The sequence below is a fragment of the Populus alba genome, chromosome 11 (assembly GCF_005239225.2).
Source record: "Populus alba chromosome 11, ASM523922v2, whole genome shotgun sequence".
Taxonomy (NCBI): domain Eukaryota; kingdom Viridiplantae; phylum Streptophyta; class Magnoliopsida; order Malpighiales; family Salicaceae; genus Populus; species Populus alba.
In genome coordinates, this window is record NC_133294.1 from 22,954,948 (window position 1) to 22,972,520 (window position 17,573).

Below are 17,573 nucleotides of genomic sequence, written 5' to 3' on the forward strand. Positions count from 1 at the left end.
AAAATATTTTTTGTTTAGAAATGCATCAAAATAATATATATATATATATATATATATATTTTAAAAAAATATTTTTGATATTAGTGCATCAAAACGATTCGAAAACATAAAACAAATTAATTTTAAACAAAGAAAAAAAAATTATAAAACGCAGGTTACATCACAACTCTAAACAACCATTAATCAAGTTGATTCTGAAGATAATTTTTGTCACCAGGAATCCAGAAGATATGAATTTGTTTCAATCCATGTGACTTTCAAATTCTTGCATGGCATAATAATTCATATTGTATTTTACACATATATAATAAGCACAAAAAGGAACCAAATCCACAAAGTACAAATTTCTTATCAACTTCACAATCACATACAGAGCTACTTGCTCAAGTTGCTCACAAGATTGGGCTATAGAGCTAAATCCAAAAAGGAAAGTCCAAACTGTACACTGGGCATCAAAAACTGCAAAATACCAACTACTATATCCTTTCAGTGTCTAACCCCGTCAGAATTCAACAAAACAAGTCCACTCTGCTTATCTTGTATCCATATTATTAACAACTTTTGAAACCATCCATTGGATGCTGTCTTTTTTATAATGGAATCACTTCCATTCCAAACCAATGTATTAATGTGTTCTTGATCATTTAATTTCATCATAGTTAGCTTCAGGATTGTGGAAATGGAAGGTTTTGAATGAAGCAAAATACTCCTGATATAATAACAATTTCACAAATAAAAGGGAAAAATCAATCATGAACTGAGATCCAGAAGTCATCATTTCACAGGAGAACATGAAAGGGATGTTGAAGAGAGAGCAATGAAACAAGAAAAAGATATTTCTGATCAGACTATGATGGTGCGTAAAATTATGCAAGATGTTGAAAGGGTGGCTATTGGTTTACTTGCAAAAAAGTTAAAGCATAGTTTTTAATTTTAGTGCTTCCTTACTATTGTTTATTGGTTGTTAGCCATATCATATAATTGTTTCACTTCTTATCTGAAATATAATATTTAAGTTTTGCAATTTTAGTTTTTATTGAAAACTTTTTTTTTTAGAGCCATATTTATCTGTATGGGACTCGTATCATCTTAAGCTTGTTTACTTTTCCTCTTAGAGCATTTGCAGCAGTCAAGCTGAAAAAAAACTACATGGAAAGAGATTTCCTCTAATACCATGGAGGCAGTGATTTCAGAGTAGGTGCATGACTGACTTTATTTTATGAAGTGCTTTTCAGGCTGTGTTATGAGTTCCCATGATCTTTGCACTTTTAGTATTTAATGGTATTCGCTCTTTTCACTAAAGGATTTTTGCGCTTCTGCTTACATTAAAATATATAGACCTTTATAGATATCCTTTAGAAGTTCTTGATCTTTTATTTTGCTATAGAGAGATGATCAATGATGGCTTGTATGCAGAAACATTTATTGGTTTTAAACCAATCATGTTTCAAGGTTCAATCAATGTTTTATCTCTAGTTTTATGATTTTTATCTTTCTATAAATTTACAATACTATTTTATCATTAATATCAATTTATATCACAGTTGCTTTATATTTTTGTGCTAATCATGTCTAATTATGACAGGTAAAGCAAGTCTCAACAACATAATTGCCTCTCTTTACTTTGAAAGCTTGGATAACTAAGAAGAGAAAAGTGGTGATTTTAGGAAGGAAAGGTTGGAAATTGTGGAAGAAATTGCTTCTAACTCATCAAATGAGAATGAGCTTGATTGTTGTTGGGTAAGATGAATTATATATTTTTAATTGAATTTTATTGAAAAGAAAAATAAAAGCCCTAATTTTTAGATTGTAAGGGTTTGATGATGTTTGTGAGAGTTACAAATTGTGGGATTGATAATGGGATACCTGAGAATTTTTGAATTGGGGGAAGATTGAAAGAATTGAAAAATAAATTTTGGGTTTCTAACTTTATAATGGTCGGCCATGTGTGTGGTTTTTTTTTTTTTTGAGGATTGGGGGGGGTTATTTTATAATTGTTGATTTAATTGGCATAAAATGGATAATGGTAATGATAATTCAAGAGAAAAAATTGAAAAAAAAATCAATGAGTAATAAATTTACCTAAGGCTGGCCATGGGGGAACATTTAGGGGACATAGGAAACAGATTAAAATTTGTGATGTTGTAGGTTTTTTAAATGTGTAGGCATGATAAATTGTGTTTGGAAAAGAGTTTTGGATTGAATATATTTATGAATTTCATGATGTATATGTGTATAAATTAACGTGGAAGCCTTTAAGGATTAAGTGCTAATATAATTGTGGCTGAAGAAATAAATGACATGTATGGAAGTTAATTTTTTTGTTGTTTAAAAGGTATAAATGCTGGATAAAAGTTTGATTGTGTATATGGTGTTTTGGTAGGATTGAATATTAAAATAAATACACTTGAGAAAAAAACAAAAAAAAGAAAGTAAGAGAGATATGAAAATTTTAGGGATTTTATGAAGATTTGGTCAAATAGTTAGTTAAAGAATTTTGAAAAAAATATGGGAAGATAACCTTCATAAATTGGTTAAATTTTATTGTTTTAATAGTTTATGTGTTGATTGTATTTGAAGTGGGTTTTATTAATAGGATATATGACTTTCATGTTAGTTTTGTGTTGTAAGAAGTGTGAGAATAAAACTTTAAAACATTGATGTGAAAATGTGAATTTAATGAGATAAAGTTAAGGGTTAATTAATTGTGTTAATAATTTAGGAAATTGATGAAATGAAACAAAATTGGATGAAGAACATGAGTTTCTTGATTTATAAGTGGTCGACAACATATGGAATTTAGGGATTTTTTCTATTTTGATGATTAATTGTCGAGGGTTTGTGCATTACATGTTTGGCATTAAAATTAACATGTTTGAGAAATAAATTGGGAAAATATGACAGATTATAAGTTTTAATATAATTGGTCAAATTTCAAATTTAGAGAATTTAAAAATATTTAAGAGGTTAATTATAGTTAGTTGATTTAAATTGTATATTTCATAAGTATTTGATGTGCAATGATAATTACAAATGAAATTGAGTTAAATTAAGTATGCAAGTTAGAGAAGTTAGATGTCTAGTTGATTGATTGTGTTAGAGTTTGATCAATTTCAAACTTTTGTATATGAAATATGTAAGTGAATATTCAGTATTTCTTTGATTGTTATATATGTTATTGGTGTCAACCACTCACCTTGTTTTTAGTAAAAGTAGCATTTTATTTAATTATTTTTTTATTGTAAATGAAATATACAAACACGTATTTGGTGGATATTGCGAGTTTAAATTTGAGGTGAATCATGTTAATGTAAATTTAATATGAAGTAGGATAACATAAATTTGTATGATTTATGTTAGTATAAATTCATCATGCTCTACAAGGATGTGATAATGATATATATATATATATTGTTATGCTTTTGGGGCAAAATTATTATGTAAAATTTAAGTCAATCATGATGATGGAATTTATTATGTGAGAAATTAAGGGACTAAAATGAAAAAACTAAAAAGAAAAGTTGAATGGACCATAATAGCAAAAATATAATAAGGAAAAAACTTTAATTGACTACAATGATAAAATTTATTACATGACTTTGAACTTGTCCACAACAATGAAATTTAATAGGAAAAACTTAAATTGGTCATAATGATGGGTCCAACATGCTAAATATTAATCTGACCACAAAAATAAGAGATATTATATTTTGAAATATGAATTGTGTATAATTAAAAAGGATTAGTAGTCATAAATCATTTAATGAGCTATAAATTAGCTTAAGTAATATTGATATTGAAAATATACAAGTGAGTCTTAAATGAGCTCGAGGAATATTTAAGATTTTAAAATAATATAGATGAGCTATATGAGGTAGGATTGATGTTGTGATTGAAGATTTCTAATGATAAGCCATAAATGAGACCATGGGATTCAAAATGAATTAATAAAAGTTTAGTTAGTAAAAAATGATTTAATAGGTGTTAAAAGAAATGAATGTAATTGGTGAACCAGAGTTAATGTAAAGAATAATTCAAGGAATGAAATGTGGTCAATGAACCTATAAGGAGGTTGAAGTAAGAGTTTTAAACATTGAATTTGATGAATATATATAACAAGATTTGGGCAATGGATAGTTTAATGAAGTCCAAATTGGTTTGGGCTATGAATAAAGAATAATTGAGATGGTTATATGAAAGAGGCTAAATCAAAATATAAATGAAGATGATTGTAATAATATAATTAATATAATTAATTTAAAGTATAAGTGATGAATGTTTGAGATGAGTGAGGAATTGAATTCTTAATCAAGAGGTATTGTGAACAAGACAATGATAGTTCAATGATGATATATAAGAAAAAAAAATAGAAGTTTATCTATTGTTTAAAAAAGAGAGAAAAAGTGTATTAAACTAAGGATTTATTAAAGAATTGACATGTTTATAAAGGTGTTAAAGATGTGAGGATTGCTTGTTTAGTTTTAGCAAGTATTAGTAACTATGATAGTGAAATTATGTATGTTAATTGTGTGATTCTATTTTTTTTTAGGTACCTTCTTTTAGAGGACTTAATCCTAAATAGGACGTTGCTACTAAGATATCTGGCTTTTATATTTGATAAAAACTTGTAATGTCTAATAAAAGTTTTGTAGATAAATTTTTATGCATATCATCAAGAGTGTTGTAACCTTATGATTTTTGTATGTCAAAATGTGTATCAAAGTATTTGTGGATGAAATTAATGGATTTGAAATTAGAGACTATATTTATGATAAAAAAAAAATGCCTTTAAATTTCAAGTGCATGACAATTAAAAAATCACCCTTATCTTTATTTTAAGGTTAAATCTAGTATTCAACATTTACCTTGATTTGGTACTGCTCTTGCAGCCTATATCAAAACAGTACTTTACCCTTAGATTTCTAGTCAACTACTATACCTCAACATATTTCGAGGAGAATTGACTAGCACTAGTTTCAAGTGGCATTTCTCTACTGATAAGATACCTGGGTGTCCCATTGATATCTATTAGACTGACTCACTCCGATTGTAAGCCTTTAGTGAAGCAGATTCTCTCTAGGATTAAGTCGTGGACCTTAGCTTCTCTTACTTATGTTCAACGTCTTCAACTAATCAAATCAGTTCTCTTTTCCATCCAGGTTTATCGGTCCTCCATATTTATTCTCCATTGTTCTATTATTAAAAGGATAAAAGGGTATCTTGGCTTCTTTTCTTTACAAATGATGCTCTCTCTCACACACTCAAAGGCTGAGATGATCTAGGCTTATGTTTGTTATCCCCTTAAGAAGGGTGGCATAGGAATAAAGAGGGTTCAAACTTGGAATAAAACTATTATTTTCAAGCATGTTTGGCGACTGTTATTCTCATGGATATATCCTTTTAGCATGTCAAGCCTTTTTCACTGTTTTCTTGGCCATAGAAAAAGATTCTACTCAGTAGAGATTGATGTGAAGGGAAGTTTGTCTCTAGTATTGGTGATGAGACTGCTACCTCTTTGTGTTTAGACTATTAGTTGCCAGATGGACAATAATTATACAACCTAGAGCCTTTCAAGGTGTTCACTTCTACTGCATTGTCATGGAATGGTAAGGTCTCAAACATCATTGATGAGGATACTTGAGCTTTCTTATCGGGTAGATTGGAGCTCCAGCCTATTTAGAGCTTAGTTACTTTTAACCCTAGGAGTGCCTTACCAGACCATTATTTCTAGAATGGTCACTCATTAGTGAGGTTCTCCATTGACTTGGTATGGGAGGTTCTTAAAGATTCCAGACCCACAAACTCTGTGCACCATCTTCTTTGGCTCTCAAGTTTCATTTCAAGACACTCTTTTTATCTTGTGGCTTGCCTCTATGGGTCGTTTCAATACCATGGACATATTACATCCTTTTCTTATCATTTCCTTTTTGACATGTATCCTTTATGGGTCACAGGTTGAAACACATGAATATTTTTTTTCTTTCAGTGCCCTTTATCTGCTACAGTTTGAGATGCTATCACGAGCATGACCCTTATGAGTTGACCTTATTTGACATGAGGTCAGCTACTTTATTGGGCATATACACACTTGAAAAAAAAAAAAGGAATTTATGCATTTGCTTGCTCAAGTAACCCTCTCAGCCGCGATTTACTTCATTTGGTATAAGAGAAATAACTGAATCTTTCATTAGATTTACCGATCTCATCAGAATGTTTGCAAGGGCATTTTTTATTTGATCCGATCTTGTTTGGTAGAGCTCGAATTACAAGGTTTCACATCCTAGCTACTTTCAGATCCTTTTGACGCCTCAAAAACTCATGAGATATCATTTCTCTTATTGATATTGAGATTCTATTTAGCACAGGTCATTTGTAATCAACCGGTTGACCGGTTAAGAAATTTCAAGAAACTGGTCGACCGGCTCATGTATTGTTTGTCTTTATAATTTACTTTTATTCCTTTCACTTTTTTTTTTATTAGATTTTGCTTCTTTCCCTTGTTATTTTTCATTAGATAAACTAGGATAACAAGTATTTGTACTTCTTATGGTATATTCCTCGTACTCTATACAGTTTCTTCCCTTGAATACAATTACTATTATAAAAAAACAAAAAAAAGAAGAAGATTGGACTTGCTTACGTCTCTCCCCTGACTACTATAATTATCGCGTGGGTCTCGAAACCTTTTGCATGTGAGCAATAGTTGTTTATAAATCATCATCTTGCTTTTATAAACAGGTCTGATGATCCTGCTTGTGCATGTGCTTCCGAGTTAAGACATACAGTCTCTTATAAATCAAGTTTGGTATGCTTTGAAAGAGCCTTTTCTTGTTCATTGCTGGAAAGTCTCTCTCAGACAGCACATGGTCATGTGATGTTAGAAACGTGGGTCCATGTGAGCTCTGATGGAAAGACTGGATTTATTATTTGTGAGAGAGAGAGATAGAGAGAGAGAGAGAGAATCCATTCCCTGGCAATAAATTCTAATTACTTGGATCCAAATGAGCCAATCATTGGTCCACATGCCTTGCAGTCATTCTCTTGCCACTAAGTAACAGCTTCCATCCCTACTCCCCAAGATAATCCAATCCACCTCTAGTATTGGAGCTATCAAACAACTTTCAATTTAACCCTCTTATGAACCCCAGAAGTTCTTATTTTTGTTACATTTGTTAATGTACTTGGCTGAATTTACTCTAATGACTCAGTATTACAGTCTACAGCTCCATATATGGTAAGAATTACAGTTCGAAAGGGAAAAAAGATTACACTAAAAACTCCCACTGTGGTTGCAGGTTTTAGTGGATCCTTGTCTTGATGACTGAAGCACTGAAAAAACCTCCTGCTGTCCTAACCTTTATTCAATATTAGATTGAATCATCTGAGAAGGCAAAGGAACAATTTGAAGATCCTTGTGAAACTACAATCTTAGCAGGAGGAGGTGATGAGCGAACTGCTGTCAAATTAACCCCCTTTGATAGGTCAGGTTCTGGCCTTACGGTCTCAACGTGCCTAATCTCCTTCAGCATTGCAACAACATCCTTCATCATTGGACGATCATCAGCTCGTGTACTGATGCACAGGATTGAAACTGCTAATGTTTGGAGCATTTCGTGCATTGTAGGTTCAGCTCTTCCTCTAAGCTTTGAATCAAGGATGTCAACTGGATCTTTCTTGCTTGCTAAGTGTTCCCTAACCCATTGAACTAAGTGTGCACCATCAGGCAAAGTTGGGTCTAATGGATGCCTTCCTGTTAAAACCTCTAAAAGCACCACCCCAAAACTGTACACATCACTTTTCTCGGTAATACGCTGCATCGATGCATGCTCTACAGCAAAAACAAAAATTAAGATTAATTAGACATTGCTAGTGATTTAGTGGAATCAAATTAACTGAAGGAGTTAAATTAATTTGATTGAACAAAAACGAACAAGTACCTGGAGCCATATATCCATAAGAACCAGCAAGTTGAGGTCTTGGACTTGGCTTGCATAAATCATCATCAGATTTGTTATTTACCACTCTTGCTAGGCCAAAGTCAGCTAGGTAAGGCTCGTAGCCTGGTCCTAAAAGCACATTCATGGCTTTAACATCCCCATGTAGAATAGGTGGCACACAATCATGGTGCAGGTATGCAAGTGCGTGTGCCACACCTAACAAAACATCATATCTAGCTTCCCACTCTGCTCCTCCCTTGCCAGCACCATGAAGGAGGGAGCTCAAGCTTCCATTTGGGAGGTAATCATAGAAAAGCAATTTCAACTTCTTGTTTGAACACCAGCCTAGAAGCCGGACAATATTCCGGTGTCTGATTGAACCGAGTGTCCGAATTTCAGAATTGAATGCTCCAGACTCTTCTGATGACCACATCTTCTTTACAGCTATCATCTCCCAATTTGGAAGGGTCACCCTGTACACAACTCCAGAGCTGCCAGTGCCTATGACATTAGATGATCTTAGATTTTTAACAATGTCGTTGACGGAGAATTCAAGCTTCTGATACAAATTCATTTCCCATGTATCATCTTCCATCAGCCCATGATTATCAACACGAGCACGAACTAGCATGTAGATTGTTAGTAGTATCAGTACCACACCAGCACTGAGAAGAACAGACATCAGCAGTCTCATCGCTGATCTAGTGTTTGCTCCAGGTCCCAAGTGGTCTGCTGGTGTTGCTACACCTCCAGAAATGTAGAGTCCTTGATTCGAAGCAAGGTCGCTTATCGGAAGCTTTCGAAAAAATGGGGTGTTAGGCAATTCACCAGAGAAGTCATTGAAGGAGACATTAAGGGAAACGAGGTTTTGGAGATTTGCAAGAACATCCAAGCTTCCTTCAAGCTTGTTGTGAGAGATGTCAAGTACTCCCAACTTGCTGAGATCAGAGAATTGAGATGGGATCTTGCCAGAAAACTGGTTGCAGCTTAGGTTGAGAGAGATTTCCAGTGATGGAATTTGACCAAGTTCCTTTGGAATTTCTCCAGAGAAATCATTGTCTCCAAGATTAAGCAATTGTAGCTTACTGCATGACAATATCTCTGCTGGAATTCCTCCTGAAAGTTGATTCTTCGCCAAATTAAGCTTGGTTAATTCAATCAATGACCCAATGCTATGAGTCAGTGAACCTGTAAGCCTATTGTCTGAAACATCCACATACTGTAGTCTTTTAGGCAGAGTATCAGGTACAGAACCAGAGATCCCATTTGAATGGAGATCAAGAAACTCAAGATTTTCACATCCAGATACTGATGAAGGGATTCCTCCAACAAGAAGATTGTTGCTTAAATCAATGAAATTCAAACTCTTCAACTTTTCGATCTCCGATGGAATAGTACCTCCTAACCTGTTGCCATTCAGCCTCAACCTATACAAGTTGGTGCAGTTTCCTATATCAGGCGGTATAAAGCCCGATAATTCATTGGAAAGTATCAGTAGCTTGGTGAGATTTTGCAATCCGAAAATCTGCTTTGGTATTGAACCAAAAAGACTGTTATATGAAAGATCAAGAGCCTGAAGATTGACACACTCTGAAAGAGACTCTGGGATATTGCCTGTGAGATTGTTCTTCCAGGCAAAGAATAGAGTCAAGCTCTTCAGGTTGCCGATACCAGCAGGAATCTCACCGGAGATTCCATTGTTGTCTACTTCAAGATGAGTGAGAGCTGTGCAGTTTGTGATTTCAACAGGTATGGTACCTGATAACTGATTAACACTCAGCTGAAGCTCTTCAAGCTTCAGAAGGTTTCCAAAGCTTCTTGGTATGCTTCCTGTTAGAAGATTCTCGGATAAATCAATGACTGTAAGCTCTGTGCAACTTCCAAGCTCATCCGGGATTGCCCCAACTATGCTGTTCTGCCACAAGAGCAGACTCTGAAGCTTGCTGAGTTCCCCAATTCGCCTTGGGATTGGACCGGATATAGAATTCTGATATAGATACAGGTTCTGCAACTCACTGCAATCTCCAATCGCTTCTGGGATAGCACCTGATAATAGCGTTGCGTAAATGGCTATAGTTTGAATCCTTTTCAGCATCCCAATTGATGAAGGAAGACTCCCAGAAATGCTGGTTTCGGCGAGGCCTAAAACAACTATTTTGGTGCAGTTTCCAATCTCCTGAGGCAGCTCGCCCTTAACATTTTTATTCCCACCTGCTCGAAAAATCTGTAATCTTCTCAATGCTCCAATGCTCTGTGGAATTTCGCCGCTGAGTTGATTGTCAAAGAGAGTCAGATACACTAGACTTGAAAGGTTTCCAATATCAGAAGGAATGGCACCTTCAAGAAAATTTGTATTGAGAGACAAAGTTTCCAACTTCCTTAGTCTGCATATTTCCTCTGGGATTTCACCTGATAGAGAATTATCACTAAGATCAATGAGAGTAAGCTCAAGATAATCTCCAAACGCTTCCGGGATTGCACCAGTAAGATTGGTTGATGAAAGGATAAGGCTCTTCAAGGACTTGAGAGGCTGAAAATTTGAAGGCAGTGGGCCTTGCAAATCTACTGATTTCAAGTTCATCTCTATAATGTTGCCGTCTGAGTTGCAATGGACCCCAAACCATTTGCATGGACTTGAGTCTAAAGGGTTCCAAGAATTGAGTACATCTGTGGAGGTGTTTAAACTGTTCTTCCATGCTAAAAGGGCTTGGCCCTGTTCATCAATGGAGTAACAAGAAGGAAAGAAAAGAGAGTTTATAGATAGAAGTAAGGTGAAGGAGAAGATACTGGGAGAAAATAAGAGATTCCTTAGAGGAGCAGGCATTGCTGCTGGTAGAAGAGAAGAGTTGGTCTGTGTTGGGATTGTTGAGGGGGGAACCCCATGTTTTGTTTATAGAAGAAAAGCAGAAGATCTGGATCCAAGACCACCACCACCACCTTCTTTTTTTTTTTTTTTTTTCTTTATTATTAATATTCTAATTGACATAGCTGTTAATTCAGACATGTTGATGCAGATGCACATTTGGTTTTATTTAAAGTTATTACTGAATGGATGCTCTCTATTTTTTTTTTTTTTTATGAATGAGTTTTTTTTTTTTAATTTATCATTTAATTAGTATCTCAGGATAAAAAAGATAAAAACAGTTTAGACAAAAAAGATATATTATATTTTTTTTTTTAATTTTAAGAGAATATAAATTTATTTTAAAACAAATCATCGTAAAACAGATTTATTTTATATTTGTATCTTAATTTCTTCAACTAAATATATTTATGTCTTATATATCACCTAGCAAAACTTGGGTGTTTTTTTTTTCCATCACCCATGCTGGGATTGGAGGATTCATGACCATATAGTACTGTGCTAACCCTAAACCCTAATGTGTAAAAGGCTGCTCATTTTTTACCAGGAGTAACTCCCACCAGAGCAGCAAAAGAAAAATCTGGTACTGAATGACTTGCTAACCAAATTTCCCTTTTAATGATTCACTTTTTAGAGTTATTCAATCATGTTTCCTCTTTTCAAGTCAAGTTGAACCATTTTGCATGCACTTTTCTGGTCACATAACAGCTGCAAGCTTACATGAACAAGGAAACTAAATCTTCGAAGATTTTTTTTATTAACTTATTAAAAAATAATATAAATTATATTATAGAACTCATCTAATAATTTAAATTATTGGGTTAAGATAATTCATTTGATATGGTATCAGAACTTTACTGACCAAACAATCACGAGTTCAAATCTCACCATTTCCATTTATTTGATAAAAAATTAAGCAAAATGTAATGTGAGCTTGTGCAAATTTCAAGATCTGTGCAAGTTTCAAGTCTAAAGAGCTTTCATTTAAGAGGTTGTATTAGAAAATAATATAAATCATATTCTAGAACTCATTTAACAGTTTAAGCTATTGAATTTAGATGGTTCTTTAAGAATATCATGGTTAAAATCAAAGAGTTAGCATCATTAGGGCATGGTTGATTGATGGATTTCTAAATTAGATTGTGATAGCCTGCCTTAAGATCAAACCAACTTGATAGAGGAACCATTGGATATGCATCAATTTGCTGCAGAGGATTCCATAGATCAAGATATGATCGTGCCTTCTTTAATAATAAATCCAAGACAAGTGAAGAAGGTGGTCCATCATGTTCTGTGGTCACAGTTGCTGAGTTTATCGTATGTGCTGTTACTTGCAGTGTTTTCATGGCTTTTCAGTGCTTTAAGCAGCTAAGTCTACAGTTTATTCACTGGGTTTTCTATGGTTTGATGTGATTAACCAATCTTAAGTGCAGAATCTGAGAGAGATAATTAATGTATAACACCTTATGCTACCCAACCCTTAAGAAAGTTGGCTCTTATATAGTATATAGATTTGATATTAATTAATAAAATAAAAATAAAAAGGGGATTTTATTATACCGATTTCACTGGAATTGTTTTTTATTTTTTATTTGATTTTTTTTTTAATTTTATCTTTCAATATTAGAGGTTGAATGAGAATTGAGTATTATAATTTGTTTCAATATGTTTTCTACTAGGTTATTTCGGTTTTATAATCAGGATTGTGGGTTTGATAAGTTAATTTGGATTGATTCAGACTATTTTTTTGGGTTATTTTACTTAATTGAGTTTTTTTTTTTTTTAATTTCATCATTCAACATTAGATTTATTAGAAATTAGACGTTATATATAGTTTATTTTGATTTGTTTACTATAAGATTATCATAGTCTTATAAATCGACATGCAGAAAGAGGTTAAGTTGAGTTGATCCAAATCAATTCAATATATTATCGTCTTAATACTTATAAAAAAGTCTCAATTTAAATATTTATTTTAATTCGAACTATGTTTTTATCAATTATCTAGGTTATTTTTAGACATATTAAGGTGACTGGATCACATCGAGTTAATTTATTCTACTAAAAAAATTATTAGCAACACCTATATATTTTTTTCATATTAAAAAAAATTGATTTAAGTTACAACATATCACGAGCTAATAATCTAGTTTATGATATATGCAGATGAGTTCTATATGTTTTGCCATCTCGAGTTTATAATCAAGATATATTTATTTTATATTTTCACCTTTATTTTTTTAATTAAACATATTTATAATCAAAATATATTTATTTTACATTTTCATTTTATTTATTTAACTAAACAAATTTATATCTTTTAATATTATTTTGTTTTTTGTAATGAGACACTAATAAAATGCAACGACGTTAAAGTCTTAATGATTAGAAAGGACAACATGAAATACACACCGACTTAAATAATTAATTAAGGATTTGTTAATTGCCACTAATTAATGATAGCTCACTAGTCATGTGCCATAACAATTTGCTACCAGTCACGGGCAGGATCTAGAAAAATAAAAAATTAGTAGAAGTTTTATGAATTGATTATTGTAGTTGAAGCACTAATTAACTTTCTTTATTTTTGTTTTCTTACTGAGGAACATTCTCTTAAGGTGTCTAGGAGTGCGGTTACTATAATTTTGAAATTCAGTCCAGTCTGGTGAGTTAATTCAAGACTAAAATCAAGCCATGTTAAAAAAAAAAAAATAGGAAAATAAAAAACTCAATGTGATCCAGTTGACTCAGCGACCCGGTTGACCCAACGACCTGGTTGACCCGGCAAAACCCGATTGCAATCCGTTGACTTTTTTTTTTACTAAAATGATGTTTTTTTTTTATTTTTATTTTTTAAATTTAACCTGGGCAACTCAGTGACCCTGAACCTGGCATTGTATAGGGCTAAGTCTAAAAACTATGGTAGTTGTGAGTGCTTTTCACTCAAAAATGCATTAAAATAATATTTTAAAAATATATATATTTATATCAGCACACTAAAATGACTTGAAAACACTAAAAATATATTAATTTAAAGTAAAAAAATTAATTTTTTAAAAACACTTTTGAAATGTGAAAACAAATAGGCATAATATACCAAGTTTTACTATTGTAACCAATTTTTATAATTATTATTATTTAAATACAAACAAATCGAATATGTAAACTACTTTTTTTATATAAAACTGTGCTAATTAGTAATAATTTATTTATCAAACATGAAAAAAAAAATTGTCATATCAATTTCCATTTACTTTCGTTTATTTTTTTAGAACTATTATCTAGTTGCATTTAATTTTTTTTTTCTTCTATAGATTTAAACCTAGATATTCAATAATTATTGTTTTAGTTATCGAATCTATATTTGTTTATTTATTTAGATTCAATTTTCATGTACTATGAAAATTATAATGATAAATATTCACTATCATTAGTATAAATGAAAATACATTTTCCTAAGAAAAAGTTTTAAAAAATTATCATTTTTTTAATGCAACTATAGATTTAAGCCTGGCCTTTAATTTTCATATGCTCAAGTACTTTTGACAGGAAGCCGAGTAGATCAATAGTTCTTCAAGCTAGCTTGAACATTAATTGAAGGAAGCTTCTTAATTAAATGATTAATTAGTTGCATAACAAACTCAAAATGGTGACAAATAACTTTTTTAGATAGTGAGACTTACTAATGGGATATATACAATATTCATCTTAATCATTGTTATAAGATACACACTAGTTAAATTAATTGGACAATCTAGTGACTTGGTACAATTTTGGCTAAATTGATAGAAAAATCTATAATCTTGTTTTTTAAAATATCCATCAAGCCGGGTTTTGTCTAAGCTGAGTTAACGACACTATTTATAAATCTTTTAAAAAATAACATTGTTTCAAAGTTTTTTTTTTTAAAAAAAAAATAATAAACAACCCACTTAATCTATAATCTAGATCTAGTCATGGATCATATACCTAGTCGTAATCATGTTTTATAATCATGTTATTGATTATTATACCTCAAAAAGCTGAGAGCGTTTGGAAATGTAGTTATACCTTTATTTCTAAAAAATTTAAATTTTTTTTTGTTAAAAATTAATTTTTTTGTATGATTTAAATCGTTTTGATACACTGATCTTAAAAATAATTTTTAAAAAAAATAAAAAATATTATTTTAATGTATTTTAACATGAAAAGCAACCACAATCACACTCCCAAACAAAAACAATACCATCATGTTTATTTTTTATTTTTCTGAAAATATACATGAAGAAACAATTTCCAAACATATGAAAAGAAATACAACATATTCATCATACCACAAATTAAATTTGATGTGTAATTATCCTGACCATGCAGCTGGGTCCTTAGTCCTTGCAAACATTCAACGATACAGACAATTCAAGCTGTGGTCAATGTAAAGCACTTGATTAATATAATATTTCTTAATTTGTTTAGAAAAAACCATAGAGAATAATTTATAATTCATAATTTAATCATGAAGATGAAAAAAAAAAAAGAATTAGGGCAAGAAATTTTCGGTGGTGAAAAAGTGAAGATCTATGAGCCAAACATTGAGAAAAACAAAAGGACGACGTCCAAACAGCATTAAAAGGAGAGACAAAGACAATAGATAAATTATATCCTCACCTTTTAATCCTTGCATGGAAGGCAACCTGAAAAGGGTTCCCTGTCCTAGAAATAAAGGGTCCATTTGTATGCTTTTTAATGAATTCTTCATACCCAAATGGGGTGATGTAATTTCCTCACCTAGAAATTAATAATGCAAGTCAAAAGCTAAGAAAAAATGACAAAAAAAAAGAGTTTAATTAAGATCATTACTGAAAATTAATTTAAGATTTAAAGTATTTATGTAGAATAAATTGTAAGCCTTATTGATGATTAATTAGACGAAAAGGGGTTATAATTTGGTGATTTGATATTATGTATATTTGAGGATTTTTACGTAGGAATAAATCTATAAGAGAGCACAGAATCTCATTTTATTCAATGATTTGACATAATAAAACAATAATTTATATTATTTACATGAAAGGACTCCGATATTGTATTGGTAATTAACTCCTAATCAAACCTTTCAATTCTTCATGTTTTTTCATTTAATTATTTACAAAAATAAAAATCATTGACAAATCAATCATTGTTCTTAAAAAAACATTGTTGAGTCGATCTCATCATCATCACCACATGAACATGATCTCATGTAATATTTTTGACAAAACATGAGATATTGGAATCCGATCAAGCAATGTCTTGGCATCAATCGAGATGGAAGGGCACATGACTTGATCTAAGATATACTTTTTGTATTTTTTATTGCGATAAAGCATACGTTCCATAGTTTATTTTGTAAACACTAGCTAGTGTGTTTCCCTTCCCCTCGTGGTGCAAGCTTTAATTAATTGATTTTTTTGTCAGTTTTGGTTTTGGCATGGAGAGTTGCACATGAGAGGGAGTGAGTGAGAGAGGGATGGATAGTGACTTTTAAGGGTATGTATAAAAGATAATGAGAATACAATGTGAGAAAAAGGTCACGTACAAATGAAATTCTTATAGATTAATATCATATATTTTGATAAATGAAATTCATGAATAGTTGATTGTGGTGGTGCGGTGGCACCAGAGCTGACAATGACGATAAGTATTATTGTAGTGATAGTACTGCTAGAGAATTATAATAAAATAATGGTTATATTGATAATAAAATAGTAGACAATGATAGCGATGATGAATGGTAGTGGTGATATTGAAGAATTTTAATGAAATGATGATAAAATAATGGTTATATTGATAACAAAATAGTAGACAATGATAGCGGTGATGGGTGGTAGTGGTGATACTAGAGAGTTTTGGTGGAATGATGATAAAATAGTGATGGATTGTGGTAGTGGTGATGAGGTTGGTGGTAGTGTTAGTTGTAATAGTATTTAGTGAATATTATGAATTAGTAGTGTCAAAGAAATTACTTCTCCTTTATTCATGATATTAAAATATTTTTCTCTAGATCGACATTATTCAAAGACCGACTCAAACATACCTTTTTGCTTATTTTTTGAGTGTTTGTTTTAAACTAAGGGAGAAAGAAATTCTTAAAATATATTTCTAGCTGTCAAAGAATCATCTCAACTTAAAGGGTTAAGCTATTCGGTGAGGTTTCAAGAAATGATTTATATTATTCCCTAACACACCTCCTCAAGTGAGAGCATTTTGAACTTGAAACTTGTACAGACTCACATTATTTTGTGTTTTAATTTTTAAATATTATAAGGGTGGTGAAATTCGAACATATAACCGCTTAATTAATAAAACTTTGATATCTTATCAAATAATCATCACAACCTAAAGCTTAAGTTATTAAATAAAATTTCAACATATAATTTATATTATTCTCTAACACTTCTCACAAAACAAATAAACTATAAATTTTCAAATCACATATCAAAAGCATAAATATAACTTTCTCTATTGTAAGTTGATAGGAAATTAAGTAGAAAGGGAAGATGGACATATTTTTCAAAATATCCCAACTTAGAACAAGAAGATGAACATAATTATTTCATGCACAAGTTGATACATTGATACAATTCGAGGGTCAAATCAAATCAAATAAACTGTATTGTTTGCCTATATGATCACACATGTACATTTCTTGCACAACATAGTAAAACAAGAACATGCATGTTCACACTAGAGCGAGCAAGCAAGCAAGAAAAGAGGGAGGAAATTAGAGAGAGGGGGAGTAGGGAGGTAGATGGGTC

At 31.6% G+C, this 17,573-nt stretch overlaps 1 protein-coding gene across 1 annotated transcript; it reads right to left on the bottom strand.

Annotated features, from left to right (window-relative positions):
• Positions 1 to 6,953: 6,953 nt before the first annotated feature.
• LOC118029469 (leucine-rich repeat receptor-like serine/threonine-protein kinase RGI4) lies at positions 6,954 to 10,979 on the bottom strand. The gene is made up of 2 exons (XM_035033368.2): positions 7,938 to 10,979; positions 6,954 to 7,828 (listed from the first exon to the last, which is right to left on the bottom strand). The coding sequence occupies exons 1-2, from the start codon at positions 10,759 to 10,761 to the stop codon at positions 7,368 to 7,370; spliced, it is 3,285 nt and encodes a 1,094-aa protein (XP_034889259.1). The 5' UTR covers positions 10,762 to 10,979; the 3' UTR covers positions 6,954 to 7,367.
• Positions 10,980 to 17,573: the final 6,594 nt, after the last annotated feature.